This window comes from Crotalus tigris, unplaced genomic scaffold (genome assembly GCF_016545835.1).
Source record: "Crotalus tigris isolate CLP2741 ecotype Arizona unplaced genomic scaffold, ASM1654583v1 scf7180000021207.2732985, whole genome shotgun sequence".
Classification (NCBI taxonomy): domain Eukaryota; kingdom Metazoa; phylum Chordata; class Lepidosauria; order Squamata; family Viperidae; genus Crotalus; species Crotalus tigris.
The window spans coordinates 231,506-255,836 of record NW_024098398.1 but is presented as its reverse complement, the minus strand read 5'-3'; the positions used below and the strand labels follow the sequence as shown (position 1 = coordinate 255,836).

Genomic DNA, 24,331 nt, shown 5'->3' with positions numbered 1-24,331 from the left:
TGAAATAACCATGTTCTGTTTCATCGTTGGTCCTCTGAAAGTTAAAGACTTGCAACCCATAACATCCTGGAACTTGAATATATAGAAATGTGTACACCTTTGTTCCAAACATGAAACATTTTGGTCAATGGCTGGAAAACTGGAAATCCCCTTGACCAGGAACACCCAACAGTGGTCCATTTCTTAAGGTTTAATTTCCATTTTTCACATTTGTTCAGAAGAGGACACCTCAGCTTCACTTTTAAAGCTGAGTCATGGATTGACTTTTGATCTTTTTTTCAAGAAACGTGCACCTTCTACAAGAAGTATCTCTTCTTCAATGGACAGAATTTGGTTATTATTAAGCATCTGTAATTGTTTCCTCCTCATTGTATTTTTTTTTTTGTATTCTTCTTTACGATAATAGACAATAACAGTTATATGTAAACTTGGGTCTCGGATCTCTTATTCCTGAGACCTCATTCCTCACATCCAGATTGTGAAACAGCTATCTAATATTTATCTAATTTGTCAAAGGGTATTGATTAACTGTAGAATGTAGAATTGTAAAGTTTAAAAAAAAAGAACCCTGGCTTTCTTATCTCACTCTTCCTGATTAGATTTCATTATTTCATTTGCTTCATTCTTTTTGAAAAGGTTAAAAATAGAAATAGAAAGATTTGCTTCCACAGGAATTTTAGCTTCTTTATCTGCAGAAAACGAAGCACTGCTAAATAGCAAGTTGTCATTTGCAAATGTTCAGATAATGCACTGCCACAAAACCACTTGGTGAACAGCAGGGAATGGCCAGCAAGAAATCTGAGCTGAGAAGGACCTTAAGATCAACTTTCCCATTGAGGCCAATTTCATCTTAGAAACCCTTATAACCTACCATGATAGAAAATAGAGACCCTTTGAAATGTTATTCGTTCTGCTGGTCCCAGAATATGAATGGTTTGGTAAAGTAACAGAAAGTCAAAGCTCAAAATTCTATTACTGATTTCCCATATGATTCTGTTTATCGATTAAAAGTACTTAGCAAGAACACTAACAATAGCATTTAGATTTATATAGCATTTCATAATGCTTTACAGCCCTCTCTAAGCCGTTTGCCGAGTCTGGGTCCTCATTTTACCCACCTCAGAAGGCTGAGCCAACCTTGAGCTGGTCAGGATCAAACTTCTGGCAGAAGGCAGAGTGAGCCTGCAATACTGCATTCTAACAACTGTGCCACCAGGGATCTTAGTTCAATATTTCTTTCAAACAATAGAAATCAGTCTTGAAAACTAACTGCGGGCTATTTGTATTCTAGAATTCTCTTTCCAGGCAGATTAAGATTTTTAGAAGGCCTCGGGTTTTTAAATCAAAATAGTCTTCAGAGACAGTATGGCTTGGAAAATAAAGATAATTGTTATTCACTCTACCTGACTAACTGAGTGAATGAGTGAACGAATGGGCCAGTCAGCCAGGGGGCCAGCCAGCCAGCCAAAAAACCAACAAACCAACCAACCTACCAATTAATTAATTAATTAATTAATTAATTAATAATCCAAAATTGACATGTTGTTATTACCCTTGGGAATGGCTCTCTATATCCCTATAAATTAAATTCTAGGACATTGGACAGGAAGTAAATATATTTTATTACACTGGTATAGGTAAAGCATATTTCCTATAAATTCCCATTCTCATAGGTATCTAAAGAATGAAATTTACCTGGGCATCAGGCAGAACAGAAAATGCTGATGACACCTTACATGTATCTATTTTTTCTGCATGTATTCTTGGGAGCATTTCCATGACAGAACATGATGCTAATCACCTAATGCTACCAAGACAATGAGGAAGGAAGGAAGGAAGAAAGGAAGGAAGGAAGGAAGGAAGGAAGGAAGGAAGGAAGGAAGGAAGGAAGGAAAGAAAGAAAGCCTACTTTTAAAATATGATGAAGTCCTGCTTCTGTACTTTTCTCGATGTTATGACATCCGCATCCAGGCTCACAATCCATGTTTCTCATTTAGCCATCATTCTAGCCAGTTGTGATGCTTCTGTTTACAGCCAAGCAATTAGCTCCCATAATAAAGTCCTGGTGTCCTTTATACAGAATGGGGGACTTTATCACCAAATTTTTACTAGTTCTCTGAAGCTTCTTCCCACACTAATTGGTCCCACATTTTGAGCTGCAGGAGCAGTTCCCACAGCCATTCCCACTTCCATATTTCAATATCTGAGTCTGAATTAAAGGGGTTTTTAAATTAATGCAATTTGTTTCAGATTGCAAAAGATCATTTGTGAACAAAAGACACATATCAGGAAGGAGAGGGCTGAGAAGGCTACCAGTACATTGGGGAGCAGACCAAGACCACACCTACCTTAATCACAGATGTCTCCATTCGGGAGGGCGGGCCCTGTACTTGTGCTGCGGCGGCCATGTTTGCAATTGTGGTAAGGTGGTTCATCTGATTCATAGCCATTGTGACGGATGCTGGGGGCAGGCTGACTGGAATAAGCGGATGGGGCATCATCATGAAAGGTAGCTCAAGGCCTGGGGAGGGTGCGGGAGGGAAGCAAAAATAAAGTTTATGATGTATCAAATACTGAAGGGTGCAAACAGTTTTGAGCATGAAACCAAGGTCAATTCAGGACCTACCAGATAAAGCTTGACTCAATTGTTCCTTAGCAAGGCAACATCCTACCCATCAGCCTCACAGTATAATATGTTAGACAGGAATTATTTCCAGGACGTTGGACAGAAATAGGAGCCAGCTTATCTGAGAAAAGTGATTCCTCTGGAACAGGGGAAATGATAGGTTTAACCTGCCACTTTGATCACAAGGACAGAATGGAACATCTCTCCCTAAAAATAATGAGCAACAACAGAAGGTTTCTTCAATGGTTCATTCAAGATTCTCTAGGACAGACATGTCAAACTCGTGACGTCACATGACATTGCACAACGTATCGGGACAGTTTTGCCATTGCTGGCAATGGGGTGGGTGCAGCTTCCGCATGAAACGTCCGGCCCACAGGCCGGCAGTTTGACACCCCTGCACTAGGAAAACTCTGTGAGGGACAATTTGAAATAGAACAGAATAACAAGTAGAGTAGAGTAGAGTAGAGTAGAGTAGAGTAGAGTAGAGTAGAGTAGAGTAGAGTAGAGTAGAGTAGAGTAGAATAGAGTAGAGTAGAATAATAGAAAATAGAAAATAAATAGAATGTTCTTTATTGGCCAAGTGTGATTGGACACACAAGGACTTTGTCTCCAGTGCATAAGCTCTCAGTGTACATACAAGCAAGAAATCAATCATAAATCATAAGATCCAATCATAAGATAAAACCAACAAAGTGACAGCTGTAAGATACCAATAGGAATAGGTAATAGGAAAGATGAGAAGGATGATAGTAATAAAGCCCTACTACGTGGATAGATATCCTTAGGTGTAAGAGAGGGCTGAGGGAATTAGGGATTTAGCAGAGTGATGGCACGGGGAGGGAAAGACTGTCTTTGTGTCTGGTTGTTTTGGCATGCAATGCCCTATAGTGGCATCCTGAGCTCCTATTTGTTGCAAAATACTTTTCAGAAGCCATGATACTGCAAATTACCCTTATCATCATCTGAGTCATGAGTTGTGTACACATAAGTCTTTTTGCCATCGTGCCGAGTTGTGCAAAACAAAGATGCAATATAAATATGACAATTACGACTGTCATCATTATTAATGATGAACATTTTAATTTATAGCAAAAAATATCATAATTTATTAGCAGAAAAATATGGCAAAATCCATAGCACTGCTTGCATTGTTGATGATTCTATGATCATTTCAAGCTCCTTTGTATCACTATGAGAAAAGGAAAAAAAAACCCTCTCAAATAAACACTTACACACACACACACACACACACACACACACACACTCCTACTTGTCACTTCAATTCAAGCACAAACCCAAAAATTAGCCTAGTGAAAATTCAATCCTACATTTCTAAATGCAATGAGGGAATAATAAGGAGCTTAATTTCGGAATGGACTGAAATTGGAAAGGACTGAATCTAAGAGAAAAAAAGATTTCTCATCTGATATTCAGAAATCTAAAAATAAAAAAAAAATAAAGATATGAGTATGAGAAACACACTGAGATTTTTTTTTTTTTTTACTAATTATGAGTTTGGTTTTGTCTTTATTTTCTTTATCTTGCAGGCAACTCCCATGCACCATTTCCTGGATCGCTATAATGAGTTAAATGATAGTTAATCTGGAAGATACATACACAAAATTGAAGCTGTAAATAGAAAAACAGAATGAAAACTCATTAACACAATCATTTGGTTAACTTCAATTTATGTTAGTATTTTAAGCTCAGTACTCACTGCGCGGAGTACTTAATATAGAAATAATATCTGTAAATAAATATCCTAATTCAGTTTATATTTAAAATCATTTTCTCTACTAATGGAGTGAACAATTAACTATTGCATATCTTTAAAGCAGACTCACAAATCTCATACATAATAAATATATATACTTGCTTTGCTGTGGCTTATCTAATTTAGGGAAACAGCTTCTTCTATTTACATCTATGCTTTGCTCTCCCTTCCTGCCTTTGACTTGTTAATGTGTGTAATTTGCCACTAGTTGTCAGTACAATATTGCTTGCATAGGTAATCATACTGTAGAATTACCTAGGCCAAAATTTATTCAGCTCTGTTATAAGGCAATGTCTTCTGAAAAAAAACAGCCATCCTTTATTCACAAAGACTGGAAGAAATCTATTTACATGTGGACAGACCAAGCCACCTCCAAACCAGCCTTTTGGAAAACCCCAAAACATCTGTAATAAAGGAAATTTCTACACCAACTGACTTAAAATAACCCTCATTGCCAATCCACTAAAATCCGTTAGATAGCACGAAACTTCACTGCAATGTCTTCTAGATGCCAGGGCTGATATTGCTGTTTTATCCACAGCATTATCAGAATGATGTCATTAAACCAATGGCATAAAATGGTACAAGTGACACACTCTACTTCATTGGTGTAATAATGTTGCTGAAATGACATTCTCTGAAACTGACGATAACAGAAATGGAGAGTAACAGACACCCTCTCCCCACCCGCAAACTCTCTATTTGTCTGAGATTCAGTTTCACTTTGACTTCCCAATATGTACATCTGTAGTTAACACAACTTTCACGAATGAAGGCGAATACACATGTCCCAGCATAAGGCTGCAGGATCAGTCACCGGGACTAGACGTTTTTCTCTTCCAAGCTTTTAGACTCTTTCTGGGGACCGTCTTCAGGGAACTTCTCTCTAACAACTAGTCCCAGTGACTGATCCAGATTGGATCCTAACACAACTTTATCATCTACTATTTAAAATGGAATAATCGTGTCCTTGGAAATCTCAGCATGCATGAGATTTACATTTTTTGTTGATATTTTAACTACTTTATGTAATAAATTAAGGTGAAAAATGTTACAAGATCAATGGGTTCCCAACAGTTAAGGGACAGATAGAATTGAATAACAATGCCTTTGTTCTACTCAAAGTTGCATATCTTTTAATCAAGGAAGCTAGAAATGAAAAACTCATCAATTCATGATATACATCAGAGGTCCCCAACCTTTTGGGCACCAGGGACTGGTTACGTGGAGAGAGGTTTTTCCGCGGACCAGAGGGGGTGTGCTTTTGTGTGCTGCCTGCATCCTTTGGATGGGGCTTTCCTTGTTTGTGCGGATCAGTAGCTGGCATGCCACGGCCTGACACTGGTTCACGGACCGGGGTTTGGGGACCCCTGATATACATGATACTTTTAAAAAAAAACAGACTACCGTTTGGTTAATCAACAATCTTGACAATTTTATATTGCTTAGCTTAAACTTTGGGAGAAAAGTAAGAAGTTATCATAATGAAATAATATTCACCTGGGACAACCTTGTTTTTCTTAGTAGTACTTTTAAACTTTCCCCCTTGTCTTCAGAAAAGGTTGTTCATAATCTAACTAGATCAAAACTCAGGCCCAAGTCAGAAGCCTTCCTATACACTAGCTTTAGCCAAGTTAATATTTAAAGTTGGTCTAATATGTTTTGGCTGAAGTTCTAACTGTCTCCACTCTCATTCCCCCCCAAAGACTTCTGGACTGTGTAAATAAGCCTGCACTTCAGATATGCAGAAAGTTTATTGGGCTCTCTGCCCATTCCTTACAATCTCTTCTTTGCACTTTTCCTCTGATGCTCTATTTCTAGACCAGAATGCCTAGTAGTGTGAACAGAATGTATGTTTTTTTTTCTTTTTAACATGCTTTCTATATTTATTTGTTAGAGGACTTGAAGAACAGATACAGTACAGCTTGCTTTTTAAGTCAAGAGAGAGACAGAGTTAAAAAAAAAAGTTAAAACACAAGTAGTAAGTAAATAAAATCACAACCATCGAAGGTCTGGCGAAATATATCTGTATACATTTCCTGAAAGCAAAAAGAACAGGGTCAAAATGCATCCCTAGATAAAGAGCATCCCATAAACAGGAAGAGACACAAGAAAGATCCTTCTAGATTTCCTACAAAGCGCCCTCACTTTTGGAAGCATCTTCTTCTGCTGATCTTGACATCTGAACAAAGAGTCTTTGGATAGCCATGTTCCAAGATATTTGGGACTTTAAAAGGTAAGTCAACGCTTGAATTACGTCCAACTTGACATTTTGGCAACGGGATAAAATGTTTGGCATAAGTATGATTCCAACACCTTGCAGCAATTAGCAATCCCGGGATTGTATTTTATACCACCTGAAATTTCCAGATGCTTTCCAAGTCAGGTTCATGTCAAGAGGGTTAAATGAGCTAGAATTCTTACCTTTCTATATATATATTTTACTCACATATTTTGTATCATTGTATGAGCTCTATTTGTCATGAAGAAATTCCTGCATGAAACATGACAGGTAGTTTCAGTACTTCTGGGTCACTTAACACAACCATAATCCCAGTCTTGGCCTTTGAGATCATATTCCATTTTTTGTGTGATTATCATCTACGACAAAATTGCCTGCAATCCATCTGCTGAAAGATAATCACTTTGGTGCTTCAATAAATGATGGATCCTCTTCAGTATAATCATCCAAATCAAACATTTGGTTCTCTTTCCTCAAAATGTCAATATATATTCCACTTCACTTCTTTGGGATAAAGCTTAAGCATTAGCCATTCTGTTACCATATGGAAAGAGAGAGACTAACCCTTTTTAATGCTGTAAGATCTTCAGGGGAAGGTTTCTATTTAAAACAAAGCCTGACTGTACTGAAAAATATGTATTAGAAGAACACCTTGACTTCAGAAACATGTTGTGACCTAAAGGGCAGATATCAAGAAAGAAACCAATTGCATTTACGTTTGTTTTGGAGGTCTCCACCACTTGCCATAAATGAAAGGAAGGCATTTTGTGACCAGATGGATGTTCAAACAAATATATGGTAGTGGTTATAGTTTTCACATCCTAGTGTATTACTAATCACAGCTGATGAGTTGCAGGAAACTTTGTACGTTGCAAATCATATGTCTTGAAATTATTTCCCAAAAATAGATGTGGAACTACAGCTCCTTACAAGTCATGACTTTTAATACCCAATTGTATCCTATTTCTTATTTCTCTAGACTTCTTTGATCCAACTAGACCTATTAAACTCCTAGCAACCACAAAGATACATTTTCTACATAAAGATCTATTCCTGACCACTTCTCCCAATGGTACACACACTATAACAGAACCCATCCACCTTTCTGCTGACCAGCCTCTTCTTCTCTTTCCTTCTAACTTTTCCAGCACTCTCTTTTTCCAGAGAGTCAGATCTTTGCATAATATGTCTGAAGTAGCATAATTCGAGACTGGTCATTTGCACCTTGAGGGAGAATTCTGGGTTGATTTGTTCAACCATCCATTGCTTTGTTTTCTTGGCTGTCCAAGATATTCTCAGGAGTCTTTTTCAACTAGAAGTCTTCAGAAGTTAACAAATATTTTCGAAGAGCTTACAGAGCAGACCTGGGTATGAAAACTTGCTGACCCTATAAAATTTTCAACAGACGTAAAAACAAACTTAAATTGTGCAGGTATAGGACATTAGTGTTCTGTCCCAGCCTACACAAGCACTTGCTCAAGTGCTTTAGTCACAAGGAAAAACCCCTCTTCATGGAACCAGGCAGGACCCACAAGAAAAACAAACCCCTTTTTATTTTTGCACACCTGGCTCAATGTCCAAGACTTCGAAGGCAAACAACCCAATCAACAAAACACAAAGCCGCAGCATGAATGGTTGCCTTTGGCAAACAGCACCTCCCACACCTCCCTCTTTTATAGTCCAGCCAGGGCGTGGCTTCTTAATGACTTTTCCTTTGCCTTTGGAGCCACCCCACTGTCTTCCTGTGTCTTGCTCGCTCTCCTCTCTGCACATGGGCACATCCGGGATTGGCCCCAGCTGTTCCTCATCGTCACCCAACTCAGGATCCCAAAACTGCTGTATCTCTGCCCGAGCGTGAGTAGAGGGGCCAGACTCCTCATCTGACTGTGAGTCTTGGTACTCCTCAGAGCCTTTCTCAGACTCCAATGTCACTCCAGACCCCTCTTCCTCATCTGAGTCCTCAGATTCAGCTGCCAGATCCACTGGCCGGTGAGGAATCACAACACTTACTGTAGATCAGGCAGTCTCAGTGAAGAATTATGATAGCATTCAAAGAGAACATGGAGTTCTCCATACTTAACAGATGATATCAACTATTCCATCTATTTGGCAATCAATCTGTGGCAAGATAAAGGGATATGTGACTTGTAATAGTAAAGTAACAATTAACTAATAATTAATCATATCCCGGATCCAGGAAGATATTTCTGCATTCAGAGATTTTTTTTGTGGTTTGCTTCCTGTGGAATTCCTATAAACGCATGGACACTTTGGATTGTAGCTCAAAGTCCATTTATTTTTTGCATATATCTAGAGGGGAAATTTCAGCAGGGTTAATTCCACGGATATCTTTGTAATTTGCTTTAAGTATATTAAATAACTATCAATTTAAATGTATTTAGAGTGGGGAAATAGACATAGTTGTAAGTCTTCCTACCATTTTGGATTTCTTGGTTGCTGTGATATAAATAAAAACGCAACTGACTTTTTTATTTAATGGACCAAATTTCCATAGCAATTTGCCTAATTTGTGTAATGTTATCATGCAATGGACATACTGTAAATCACCTGACAATGTACTTTCTGATTGATTGAAAATTTGTGAACTACTGACATCTTCCTTCCCAATTAGTCCATTAGAACAAGATTTCACTGCATTAGATTATTGGATTGTAACCTTTATTTTTTATTTTAGGAAATATAAATTGATTTCTGCACACTAAGATTCTGGATTTCTGAGAGAAAAAAAATATGGCTTTGTTCAAACATTAAACTATAATTTGGTGTTAAGCTGAAAAGTGTTTGGGTCTTGCACTCATCCATCCCCTTTCCTCTGCTCTGCTTGCTTTTAGTTCTATGGCTAATTAACTACAACTTACTGTGCTAGACTTTATTTTTTTTTAAAAAAAAAGAGGTACCACAGTTCAAGAAAAGTGAAGGAGAAGAAGGAAGATCAAGGGCATTGCACTGTCAATGGTAAACTGAAAGCCATATCCTCAAAAGCTAAGCTGATATGTACGAGCATACATGGACATATATGTGAATCAAAAAGATAATGACCACTTGATCCTAATCCTGCACTTTTTTTAACATGCATTATGCACAATTTATGGGCTTCAAAGCCCCCATGTGGACATTTGTGCAGATACGGTAGAGTAAGACAGGTCCAAGGATGTGTCTTTCTTCCAACTTATCACTTAGGATTCACTGGGCCGAATTTTAATGTAAAACTAAAGCATCCAAACTTTATATTAATGAATATCTTGGCTTCTTCTGCTAAGACACACACTGACAATATGCACAGAAAATTATTAGACTTCAAGTTATAAGCAGTTTCAGGACATAGTGAAGATGGAGAATATGACCAAGTTTTGCCCCTCCTTGACTCTGAAAGAGATCACTGGGTTTAGGTAATAAGAGTGATTTATTCACCAGCAATCTGTCATTTCTCTTGATCCAATAGGACAGCAACAAGGGAAAATGTACTTTATTATTTTAATAATTTTAATCAAATAAGAATTAAAATGTGGACAATCTTTGCAGTAGGCTGACTTTTCTTTAAGCATCTTGGTTAATAAATTACAATTTTACCTAACCTTCAGATGCTGACATCCTAAGATATCACACACCAAAAGGGTCAAATGTATGTGGTTTGCTATTGCCTCCCTCTTAGGGCTGAGAGAGAGTGATTGGCACAAGATCACTTCTTTCTGCTTAAGGCAGGAGTAGAACTTATAGTCTCCCAGTTTTAATCGGGTGCCTTGATCATGACACCAAGTGTATTATTTATCCAGTTATTTATTTATTTCTTTAATTAATATTAAACACCTTCTTTTCTACAAAAATATAGAAATGCAATCCCTGTGAACTCAGAGTATTTTTTAATAAAGATATATTCCCATTTATTTGGACAAAACATACCTTGTCCAATTGGTTGTGCCATGCTTTTGGAGGAAAATGCACTTTTGAATGTGCATTTCCCTGGAAAAAAAAATCATGCAAAACAGACAGATGGCAACCACAATCAATAAACATTGCAATAATTTGGATATGCATGTGATTTGCGTTTATTGTTCTTGATCAGTAAATAGCATCTGGCAATCCTTTCTGTTTTATGGGGAAAGCCTTGCATTTACTTTTCCTTGATTTCACCAGTCATCTGTTGGACTATTAACACAATATATTATTAGAAACATTTTTCAAGCAGCCGTTTTTGTATAGGATGTGTTTAAATATTCAAAATACTAGAGGTAGCAAATGTCATTTCTTTCATAGTTACAGAATGCAAGCGCCCAGTGTTTTATCCTAATGAATAAATGAGTTTGTCCTTTATGTATAAAATATAGTTTGTGTTTGTTGCAGAAGATTTTTTAATAATAGATGAATTTTAGGTTTGCTGCAACATATTCAATAAAGTGTGATTAATTTGGTTTTTAAAAAATGCAAACTAGACATTACTATATTACTTTGCAAAATGCACAGCTTGCAACATTATTGTCTCAGTGGGAACTTAAATTGAATTGTAAAATGTGTCTTATTTCTACTTTGATTTATGTAAGAAATTGCAGCGGAGAACATCCCTTTTTTTGAATTTTTGTGCTTCTTAAATGGGATAAACATTTATGTTTGGGCAGAGACACCTTTATTTTGCAGAGAATTTCCAAAATTTGAAGAATATGAAGATTCACATACCGAATGAAGATAAATCTTTTTTTGGGGGGGGGAATAGTCAAAACTCTGTGTTTCTTATTTTTCACTTATGATTATATGCTGAGGATGTTTAAATTTAGATTTTAAACATAGTTAAAAGCCAGACCCCATGGACCAATCATAATCTATTTTATTAATGTTATTTCTTTTTCCCAGAGGAAATGTTACTGAACTTAGGAATCTTCAAATAGTTATGTGTCACAACAAGAAGTGTTTAGAAAAAAAAGGCAAGCAATTTTAACCTTTAATGCAATTTATATAATAAATTGTTTATGGGGGGTCTGGCATTTATTACATCCAGAATATCATCCATTTCTATGCAATTCCATGCTACCCCAATTCTTGTAACAGAACATATAATTGTAACATTTTTGCAACACACTTGATCTCAGCTGAAAGACTAAGAAATGCCTTATGAAAAGTTTTAAAGCATTTGTTTCTTCATGATTTACCTAAATATGCCATTTGGATAAATTATAGTAAAACTGCCACTGCCACTGGGGAAAGAAACACGAATAAATAACCCAACAATATATATCCCAAAGGTACTTTTTCAAGAAGCAATTGGTCTTTCTTTGTTTTTTTTTTCCTTGAAGATGTTTCGTTTCTCACCCAAGAAGTCAGAACTGAAGAAGTTTTTGGGATGAGAAGCAAAACATCTTCAAGGGGAAAAAAAAGTCCAGTTGCCTCTCAAAAAAGCAATTTTGGGATATATATTGTTGGTTTATTTGCCTTTAGAATAATTTTGGCATTCAGAGTAGAACATCTGTGGCAGGTAAAAAAAAAAAAAAAAGTCTAAGATGGCATCAGTGACCACGTGTCCAAAATTTTAAAAAAAGGTTTGAATTTTGAACATATAGGCGATGGTTTTGTTGTTTTTGATCCTAATGACAACTTATAATAGATTGTTCTTTATATTGTGGTTCTGAGCACCAGGAAATCCAGATTCCACCTTGCAATATCCAGAGAAAATATTTCCTTTTGTGGATTCTCCCACCCAAAACCTTACAAAGCGTTTCCATTATAACCAACTCCCTATTATGTCATGGGCTGCAATTTTATTGCAAAATTCTAACTCTTTTTTTCTGTAATAATAAGTTGTCCTCTGCCCCAAATTTAATCTATGATAGCATTTAGCTTGGGTTTTTGAAGTAAATATCACTAGATAAAAAGCCATCTGGTCCCGAATAATGGGACACTTGAATGCCCGTATTAGTGTTTGAAAATGAGAGCACAAATCTTCTAAAAGGATTAATTTCCATAAGAAAGATAGCTTACAGATCTACAAAAAGCGTAAATTCAAAACATAATAAACTGCCAAGAGGGAAAGGTAGATTAAAGTAAGGGAGAAATACCTCGTTACTCTTATATGGCAGAGATTCTCTATCAATTACATTTGCTACAGGAGAATTGTTCAAAGCTTTGAATATCAGCTACAACCTGGAAGATATTGTGTGAAAGATGTAATAATCCATTCGAGGATGATATGTGTGCATGTGTGTCTAAATATATATATATATATACATAAAATCAAGCTTATCGTTCGGATATTTAACAGGAAACACAAAGAAGCTCGGAGTCTTACTGTAATGTGGAGAGCTAAGCAAGGTTTGTATATTTATTAAAGATTTATATTTGACAAGAGCTTTGCTTTATGATAGTCTAAAAATACCGCCGTTGCCACGCAAAGCTACTTTTGCTGCCCTTTTGACTATATTTCAATATCCTGTTTCAAAATAAGTTCCTTTGTATGGGTCTCTGGTATGACGCAACCAGTTATTTTTGACTAAATTGTTGAAACCAACTCCCAGTGTCCTATAGAAAACCAAAACCAGATCTTGGTGAGCTGCTGCTTCATGGCATCTTCCAAACTCTGTTTACCGAGAAAGTGGTGGGGAACATGGACTTGGAACCATTGGTCTTACAACCATAAACCATGTAGATTCTTCAAACAATCCCCTTCCCCTTCATTGCATCTGAAGACAAACTTACGACAAAATTCTGCCATCTGCTGCCTCTGTGAAATGGCTGCAAACTTCTAGACTTCATGCATAATGTTCAGACTACTTGAAGTTAAGTCCCCCTGAGCTTAAAATGATCCTAATGATTGTCTCTCAAATTTCAGGGACACTTCTCTGGATCATCAACTTCATCACATGCAACAATATGAATGTTGAAACAGAGCATTAAAGGAAAACAAGACAGCTGGAGAACCACAGCAGTCTATTATGTAGAAGCACAATTCTTAAAAAGTTTCAACCAGAGAGCAGATTAAAATTTAAGTTAAGTATTGCACATCTGCTTTTGTTCTATGACCATTCTTGGTAAGTCTGCCAACTTGTAGAAGTAGCTGACCTTCATGAGCCCCAAGTCTAAATTCATACTTGGAATTCATACAACTCTTGTTGAGACCAGCGAGGTATGCAAAAGGGCAGCCGGTGTGAATGTGCACATAAGGACATCACTTTCCCTGGAGCTGCCAATAAGTGAAGCAAAGGTGTGTGCAGACACAAATTGGGCACAACTACAAAGAGTTCCACCTCAGCTTCTTGAGGATGCAGCTGCTTTAATGCTTCCAGAAATTAGGTCCTGCCAGAACCCTTTGCAAACCACTACCTTTGCACAAGCTTCTTAGTTATATCAGGATTGTCTTTTCATTTGTTTTGTATGTGTGTGTGAGGGAAAAATATTTTTACTTCCAGTTTTGCATTGTTTCTTGATGTTTTCTTCCTCCTGTCTTAAAACAACCTGCTTCCTTACCATTAAACTGTACTGAAAGGAATGGAAACACCAGCAGTGATGACTTGGTTTGAATCATGCCATTTTAACTAAATGCCCCCCCCTTTTTTTTTTTAGTGGTCAAGAACTTGGACAGAACACCTGTTATTGTCATTATCACAAACACTTATCCATGTAAAATATATATACCAATTCGTAAAATTTTAAATAATGAAAGACAGGTAATCCTAGACCAGGGGTAGGCAACCTTGGCTCTTTTATGACTGGTTGGACTTCAACTCCCAGAATTCCTGAGCCAGCCATGCTGAGGGGAAAGGGAGAGGTTTCCAAGTTGAGCCATGCTGGTTCAGGAATTCTGGGAATTGAAGTCCACGAATCATGAGGGGGCCATAGTTCCCTCATGCTGGCTCAGGAATTCTGGGAGTTGAAGTCCACGAGTCATAAAAGAGCCAAGGTGGCCTAACCCTGTCCTAGACTTATAACAGTTCATTTAGTGACCGTTCAAAGTTACAACAGCGCTGATAAAAGTGACTTATGACCTTTTTTTCACACTGACGACCGTTGCAGTGTCCCCACAATGCCACGATTTACATTTGGAGGCTGTAACAGGCTGTAATTTATGACAGTTTGCAGTGTCCCAGAGTCATTCAATCCCCCTTTGGGATTTTCTGACAAGCCAAATCAATGGCGGAAGCAAATTCACTTAATAACTGTGTTACTAATGTAAGAACTGCAGTGATTCGCCTAACAAATGTGGCAAGAAGAGTTATAAAATAGGGCAAAACTCACGTAACAAATTTCTCACTTTACCAACATAAATGTTGGGCTCAATTGTGGTGGTAATAAGTCGAGAACTACCTCCATACTCATCTCAGAAAGAGCATAGTAAGATCAACCTGACCGAGGGAAGCGAAGCACACATTTATAGATCTGAACATGATGAAAATTATGCATGTCTCCTTGCTAGGGAACGAATAAAGTACAAAATGCTCATAACATTTTTTTTAAAAAAAAAAAAATATTAAATTAAGGGTCTCTCTCTTTCTATTTCTCTCTCTCTCGCTCGCTCGCTTAACTGCCCTAAGAAAGCTGCTTTTATTTAAAACATAAAGATGGTAGTTACAAGATTTCTGCAAGCATAACTGCTATTCCATTAAGGAAACGGCACTGCAAACAGTAAATACTGGCCCCAGGGGAAATGTAAGTATTGATTTTATTACTACGTTGGTTGGTTTGTGTTTGCAATTGTCAACTCTCGTTTTAGGCTGTGCATTAAGTGCACTTATAATAGCCTTAGAAAAGAGTAAATATTAATTAGAAAATATTGGTAATGCTTTTATAAGTTTGGGGCTTGGTGAAGAAGACACATATTTTTAAAAAAGGGGGGAAAGAGTGCTGTAAATAAAGCTTAGACGTTTAAAAGACAAAAACCATAATGACAATGCCATTTTTGAGCCGCGGATATCTGGATGAAGCAACAATTGGTTTCTGTACCTTTTGCTGCTGTCTAGTGGTTGGTATGTTAGAAATAATTGCCATGTTTCAATTCTTTTATAGGCCTAATGAAGTTTAAAAAACAAAACAAAACCAAAGACAGAATTGATGAATACATTTTATTTCATGCATGTAGTAAGTGATGTAAGGCATATTTTCAGTGGTTAGAATGGTGCAGTGGTTAGGATGCAGTACTGCAGGCTGACTCTGCCCATTGTCAGGAGTTCGATCCTTAACAGCTCAAGATTGACTCAGCCTTCCATCCTTCCGAGGTCGGTAAAATGAGGAGCCAGATTGTCGGGGACAATATTCTGACTCTGTAAACTGCTTAGAGGGGGCTGTAAAACACTGTGAAGCGGCTGTATATAAGTCCAAACACTATTGCTATTTGCCATTAAAGTATTCCCATGGCAAAAGTTTTGATTCCATCAACTAATGAGATTGTTTGGCTTTCATAACCAGAGTCTTGGGCTCTACACTGAAACGTGTTCAGGCAGATGTGAACATGACACCAGCATGACTCCCTGTTTTGTTTGGCCCCGGCTACTCGATTCAGATGCTTGAATCCATCAGAGATGAATCGTAAGGGTCTTAGACAAATCAGAGTGGCTCTCCAGCACTAGTGATCCAGTTCAACAAAAAAAATATCCAACATCCCATGCAACTATAACAATATTAAAGCTGACATTTTAGATCAGGGGGTGTAAAACTGTCAGCCTGTGGCCAGATGCATCATGCAGAAGTTGCGCTCACCCCAGCTCCAGCAAGGGGCAAAAAGTTGCGATATATCATGACATGTCACATGATGCAGCGAGTTTGACACCCCTGTTTTAGAGCTATGTATTTGGAAAGAGAACTTTGCAAAGTGTGTCCTTGAACTGGGGCAGCCTCTGGAAGGCTAGGTGTGGCTGCTTCGAAAGTTTTCACCATCTCATGTCTACACAGCTGCACCATACCATGTTTTTCCCAAGGACGTGGCTGCTTTAATGAGACCAAGTCTTGCTTTGGAAATAAGGGCTGCTTCAAAAATGTGGCTTTTTCAGCCTATCCAAACCTGCTCTTTTTAGCAGGCAAAGCAAATGCATAAAATATTCATTTTTGCCCTGTTTGAAACTAGGAAGGTGGCCAGGTCTTCCTCACCTGAAAATGGAGAAATCCTCAATCTGTTCCAATGTTTCTTTGTTTGTTTGTTTTCCCCCCAAAGCTGGAGTCCAGATTGGGTTGTTAAAGGACATTCAACCCAGAAGCAGTGTATCAGTTATATTTATTCAGTTAAATAAATACTTATTGAACAAATGAATAAATGAGTGAACAAACAAACAAACAAACAAACAAATATTTGGTCTGTTAAATACATTATAATAGAATCTGAAAGAAGATTTCTTTCTACATGTTTGCTTAAAACTGAGCTTCCTATGAAAAGCAACATATTTGGTTGGAAAGAAACTGAGGGGATAACATTAAGGAGACCAGGGCAAGAACATAATCTCAGCCAATCTGAATCAGTGAACTGATTTTGCATGTTCTAATCTTTGCATATGCACATTTTCATCCGATGTGAGCTTTACAATATTTTCATTTTCTATGATTGTGCTATTATAAAAACTTATATGCATACTGCTAGATTCTGATATGACTTGGGGGATTTTTTAAAAAATATATAATCCAGACACTATTAATTTCACACAATCCCATGGCCTTTCACATGTAAACTAGAACCACTTTTTCCCAGTTAATTTTTACAGCCATATCACACAAGCCTGCCTAGTACAAAGATTCTGAAATAATGTGAGCAGGTTTCATTTTTTTTTTCAGTTGCATGTAACCCTTTATTACAACATTAAGAAATTTAAAAGGTAGACCACAAAAGGAGGACATTGCAGAGAAGTTGCAGACCTCTATGTGGATTAAGCAAAATAACTACACAATGTTATATTTCCCCCAACATGTTTCAATAATAAGAATTCACTTTTGAATATGGAAGGAGAAGAAAAAAGCAATAGATTTTCAGCTTTTGGTTGCATTGCTTTAATAAGACCACATTTGGAATGCTGTATCTAGTTTTGGTCACCAAATTATTAAAAAAAGATGTTGAAGTTCTGGAAAGAGTGCAGAAAAGAGCAACAAAGATGTTTGGAAGACTGACGGTTAAAACATATGAAGAAGGGCTACAGGAATTGGGTATGTCTAGTTTAATGAAGAGAAGGACGAGGGGTGACATGATAGCAGTGCTCCAATGTTTCAGGGGTTGCCACAAAGAAGAGGGAGTCAAGCTATTCTCCAAAGTGCCTGAAGGCAGGACAAGAAGCAACGGATGGAAACTAATCAAGGAGAGAAGGAATTTAGAACTAAGGAGAAACTTCTTCACAGTGAGAACAATTAACCAGTGGAACAGCTTGCCTCCAGAAGTTGTGGATGCTCCATAACAGGAGGTATTTAAGAAGAGACTGAACAGCCATTTTTCTGAAATTGTACAGGGTCTCCTGCTTGAACAGGGAGTTGGACTAGAAGACTTCCAAGATACCCTTCTTAGTCTGTTATCCCGCTACTGTGTTAAATGGTAGGTGTGTATTTTAACTTTTGGAATGAAAACTCCAAAGATAGAGGAGAAGAAGAAAAATGACTACCCTTTTTTTTCTATGTAAGGATGGAGGACTGTTCTGAGGTTGAAGTAACACTGACAAAATACCGATAATTTAATTATCATTTTCTTCTAATTTCTATCATCCTTCAGTAAGGAAAGTATTAGGATTCTACTTCAGAGCACATAACACAGGGGACAAGATTCCAGTGTCACACTAATGCAAAATCTTATCTTTGGTGGTTTCTAATCTACAACTTACAAAATTTTGTCCATTATTTAATAAAGTTTTTTTTAGTCAGGAAAAGCACAGTCAGACTCCTGATGTTTATGTGCCCTGGATGTGCCTGTTAATATTGAGAAACAATTGTGTTGTCAGGCACAATCAGTTGTGTATGTTTCTGAAGACAGAAAGTGCAAGAGTGGCAATGCCTTCTATGAGAATTAAGCTATGAGGAGGAAAAACAAAGCAAAACTCACCATGAATTCTTCTCTCTCCCTCCTTCTCTATCTCTCTTTCTCCTTCTTTCTCTCTCCCTCTCCCTCTCTCCCTCCCTCTCTCATTCTCTCTGTTTCTCTTATTCTGTCTCTTTCATTCTCTCTTCCTCCCTCCCTCTCTCTCCCTCTCCCTCCCTCTGTTTCTGTTTTTCTCATTCTCGGTCTCTCTCATTCTCTCTCCTTCCCTCCCTCTCTCCCTCTCCCTCCGTCCCTCTCTCTCTCTCCCTCTCCCTCCCTCTCCCTCCTTCTCTCTCTCCTTCTCTCTCTCTCTCTTGAATCTCTTTGCAAGTGGATCCCCAATCTCTGGCACTCCCAAACTGTGATCAGACTGTAAAGCTTTAATGACGACTGAATATTTAAAGCCTGAAGCTCACCTACTATTAGACTTGTGTGTGAACAACAGAGAATTGACACTCATCATCATCACGCCAATTATTGGCTTCTGGGCACATTTTGACTCAATATTCTATAGCAATCAAAAATTATTTCAAACCATTCATCTGCTCCATCACGTAAAGTCTAATGATGGAATAATAACCATATGTTTAGATACTAAACAAGTGATACATATGGTATATACAGCTATTTGTATTAAAAATATTTTTTTTTCTTTTACAGAAAAGATGTTTGTTTGGACTGCTCTGAGCCCTTTCAGATATTGGTGCTAATGGCATGTGTCTCCATATACACATGAAACCTATCTAGGCCTCCAGTCTAGGAGAGGAACAGACTATAACTTTATTGGCTAAACAAGCATAATCCAGTGGTGGCATTCAAATATGTGAGCAATCGGTTCTCTGTGTGGATGCTGCTTCCGGAAGTCCATTCTGGGCCTGGGCAACAAAAAAAATTAGCTACCGGTTCTGCCAAAGTGGTGCAAATCGGCTGAATCCCACCACTGGCATAATCCCAATCTTTGGGTCTTCCTTTGGGAGAAAGGAAGCATTATATTCTGCAGTTCCTCAAGGGTGCTGGGCACACTCAGTCTCATTTAGAATTCCGAATGTCTCTCTTGAATTTGCTTTTAAACTACACATCTATGTACTTCTGCATTCCTGGGAAGTCTCTCAAGTGAATGAAAACATGACCTTTATAGTAGTAAGTTAGCTATAATTGAATCCAATTGATTTCAGTGACCTTCACTGGACCAAGCTGAGGTTTCGTCTGGTGACAACATGTGTGTGTGTGGAAGGGGTGAGATTTGAACTTCTTGTATACAAAGTGGATGTGACTCGTACATCTACAATGACTCTTAAAACATTCTTGAGGAGCAAGGAAGATGGCATAGAGCAGGGGTGTCAAATTGCTGGCCGGTGGGCTGGATGCATCACGTCAAAACCGCGGCCACCCCATTGCCGGCAATGGGGAAAAAGTTGCGATACGTCGTGACACGTCACGTGATGTTGCGAGTTTGACACCCCTGGCACAGAGTATTCTAGATGCTTAAACTTTTCTTCCCTTCACTTTCTACCACCAACAGCCTGTAAAGGGGGGGGGGGAATCTGAAGGGCAGGAAAGAAAGCAGGGAAGTGACAGTCCCTGTTTAGACGTCCACCATTCTCTGTCACTAAGAAATGCCACATGGGAAGTGTTCACCCCTGATATTCATTTGGACTTTATTTCTCTTGGGAGAGACTTAGGGAAACAGATGATACGAGAAGAGGCCACCAAACCCAGATAGAGGGCAGTGAAAGGAACTATTTCAAAGATCCTTTGCCTTAATTGGCTGGAAAACTGACACCACTCTTTCATCAACTGCTTGTCAGAAGGATCTAGGAACAGAGACAAGGGTAGGAGGAGAAAATCTCAGAGGTTTCTCAGCTCCAGAATTCATCTCTATTTTCCATAACTTTAGCCCCAAGTACTTTGGGGGAGATTCCCTAAAAAGAGGGAGAAAAGCAGGAACAGCTGGCAGATCCCTTCTCTTGGCAGCTGGGGGATCAACCTCCGTTTTTTGGAAAGAACTTCATTCCCTTGATTCTGTTCACAATCTACACTTTATGTGAATGTATATATCAACTTATGCACAGAGTGGATTATATCAACACATGTGCAGGAAAAGATCCATGTAAAATGTTCTCAACTCAAAACGTCTCTACTGCTTTTTTTCCGAAATGGGAACAAACTTCAATGCTACTTTTACAGAAAGAAAGTTATGGAATATCCTGGGGTCTTCTGAACCATATTTTTCCATCTCTGAAACCTAGAAACACCAGTGTTGCTCAAATATATTTTTCTCTTGAGATTTGGCTATCTGGAAAAGTTCCATGATGAGAATCTTGTCCTATCTTCTTCTATCTTGGATGCTCTGTGGCAGGGGTCTTCAAACTTGGCCCTTTTATGACTTGTGGACTTCAACTCCCAGAATTCCTCAGCCAGGCACACTGGCTGAGGAATTCTGGGAGTTGAAGTCCACAAGTCATAAAAGGGCCAAGTTTGAAGACCCCTGCTCTATGTCATGTCAGAATATTTTGGATCATGGGACCTTTGCAAGGAGAAAAACAAATGTTTTACTTGATCACCTCACAGGCCAAATCTTGTTGAGATCTTTTTGCTATTTGTTTTCAAAATTGATGTAATGACTAAAATAAACACATTTTATTATTTTAACAATATGCATATAAATATATGAATCTATTTGCCGTGGCTAAATTCGTCTTTTTCATGAATCACTAGGAAATAACACCATCTCCGTTTACAGTTGTTAATATAACAATGCTGTTTTCTATAATGAGGTGACCTTTTTTTCTCCTTAACCCTTTTCTTAGCCAAACCACCTACCTCAACTTTGCCTTCTGTTTCTCTAATCTTCAATTATTTATGTTTTCTTCATGCTGTTCTGTCTGCCATGGGAGCAGAATTGTGTTTGGTGAAATATAGAGCTAATTATACCAAGAATCCCAGCAAGAAAAAGGCCGAACAGATGTTACTTCAGACGTGCTACGAGGGCCTGTGCACGGAGCCCGCACAACAGAAGGACTCAACAAGCATCTGAAAACAATATACCATAAAGGCAGTTTAAATGGGCAAAATATTTTAAACGGAAGAAAATAAAAGAAAAAAAAAATGTCAGTTCGCATTGCTCCTAAGCACTTACTCAGCTAGTCCCCAGAGCTACTATGTTCAACGTGAATTTTGAGTTGTTCTGTAATACAAATACGGAGGGTTTATACCCTTCTGATTTGAGGAGAAATTTACATCAGCTAATGACTTGAAAATTGCTTCAAAACCCGATGCTTAACTCAACCTTTTTTCTTTATAATGAGGAACACACTCTGTTTAAGGAGTGGGGTATTTTTTTTCCAAATGTGTTTACAAACAGAGGAACAAAGAGACTCACTGCCTATGGTAAATGTACTTATTTAACTTCTCAGTCAAAGATTCAGTCTGACCTGAAGAGCTTGAAAGATCCAACAGTTAAAAGTACAATTGAGCAATAAATTAAACTGACTACTTTTTGCATTCATATGCTCTAAACTAAGCTTCTGCATAAGGACTGATGTGGCCTTTGGGGTTTTTATATATAAAAATAAAAACAAATAAAATAAGTTTGTTATTACTTATCAGTCTGTAGGTAATAAAACTTGTCCGTGCATGTATGTATGTGTATATGTATGTATGTATGTATGTATGTGTATATGTGTGTATGTATGTATGTGTATAAGTGTGTATGTATGTATGTATGTATATATATGTATATGTATATGTATATATATATATATTTAGGTTGCTAACAAAGAATAAAGAGAGAACTGGGATAACTATTTCGAGTTTCTTAACTCTCTTCAGCCAGACTTACTCTTCTGAGATTCGAACCTGGGCTACATGCATGTTAGGCAGTTGTATTAACCTCTAGGCCACAGGCTCTTTCTCACTTTGTCAGCTATATCAGGAGATATAGACAGACAGACAGACAGACAGACAGACAGACAGACAGACAGATAGATATACAGTGTATATATGTATATATGTATGACTATGTATGTATGTATATATGTATGACTATGTATGTATGTGTATATATACACCCCTCCTCCTTTTCTCTCTTTCCTTTTGTTGGAAATACTAGAACAGAGATTCTCTAACTTAACAATATTTGGGTGTCTTACAGGATTTCAAAAGAAGTTAGATCTTTTTCCCAAACCTCCAAAAGTCTCTTTTTAGCCTGTTTTTGGTGCAAAAGGATGGAAAAAGCTGAACTCCAAAGCAGGTTGAATTCTGACAATTATTCAGGATAGAATTAACAGAGTGAATATCAAACAGATTAAATCTCTGCAAAATAATAATAATAGTAACCTTTCTTGCAAGCACCAGCCTCTGATCCAATGCCAAAGCGTGGGAGTATCAGTGCAAAAGGAACTGTGCAACTATAAATATTGATCAGTATTCTAAATAAGAGATGAACAGTTTGTTCTAAAACTACAAAATGGATAAAGGGGAGATACAATCCCTGTCTGGTTGTTTAAATATAAGACTATCAAGAATGGAATGAATGTTGAATTTATGTTGTGGAAAATTGATCCCAAGTTGGTTTTTCACTTCATCAGAAAGCACTTTTATCTTGTGTGCAAAGAGTTAATGAAGCATACACAATTTGCTTTTTTTTTTTTTTACTCCATAGTAAAACTAACCCTGCATTAAACGTACTTTTTCTGTCTTAAATGTGGGCTGAGCACTAGACCCCTTCAACAAATTTTACCTTCTCCAATTATTTTTTTTTCTAAATTTCAGGTTCAGCACAAGCAACTAAGACAGTGGTGGCGAACCTATAGCACGGGTGCCAGAGGCGGCGCTCAGAGCCCTCTCTGTGGGCACGTGCACCATCGCCCCAGTCCTAGGCCTTCAGCTGGGTTTTATAAAACCTTTTCGCTTTAGTCCTCCACCGTCATGTGCAAAAAAAAAAAAAAAAGGTTCAATCAATCAATTTCAACTTCTTGCGGGAAAAAAAAAGATTTTGCAAAGTTGGAATTGATTGATTGAATTTTTAGTCCCCCCCCCCCAGTCTGCCGTTACCACCATAGCCATGCCCATCCAATGAGCCACACCCACACAATTGGCCACACCCAGCCAATGGGCCACACCTACCCGGCACTTGACGATGCTTAAGTGGGTTTTGGGTTGCAGTTTGGGCACTCAGGCTCTAAAAGGTTTGCCATCACTGAACTAAGAGCTAAACCGCTTTTTTTTGGGGGGGGGGAATCTTTGCTGTTCTCTGTGCTTGTTTTTTTGTGTTGTTTTTTTTTTTTTGCAGACATTTCATTACCCAAACTAAGTAACATTATCAGTGCTAGCAAGAAAATAGCCAAGTTAAAAGAGCACCAAGGATCTCTCATTTCAACCATGAGCTAGAAATATTCTCTGTTATCGGTACCACTTTTTTTGAATTCTTCAAAACGTTGTCTTGAACGCTGCATACAGAGACCAGGGTCTTTCATTTCTTGAAAATTTCTTTCCTACCATAGAGGCTTTGAGGGATTACAGAATTACAGAGATTAGCAGCATCTAATCAAGACCTCAGTTTGTCCAGAAATGGAACCCTTGGTAAGGTTTAGCTGTTAACAAGAAGTTCATAATTCTACAAGGGCTGGAAGGGGGCAGGGTCCTTTGTTTTAATGACCAGTGTGATGGTTATAATAATCCTATTTATATTTTTCACACAAATGA

General features: G+C 37.8%; 1 protein-coding gene across 1 annotated transcript in view; it reads right to left on the bottom strand.

The window, feature by feature from the left end:
* Positions 1-24,331, bottom strand: part of DACH1 (dachshund family transcription factor 1) — a 354,082-nt gene that overhangs the window by 109,104 nt on the left and 220,647 nt on the right. The window contains exon 4 of the mRNA XM_039369714.1: positions 2,349-2,521. Within this exon, the coding sequence (XP_039225648.1) occupies positions 2,349-2,521 (173 nt within the window). The remainder of the gene's footprint in view (positions 1-2,348; positions 2,522-24,331) is intronic.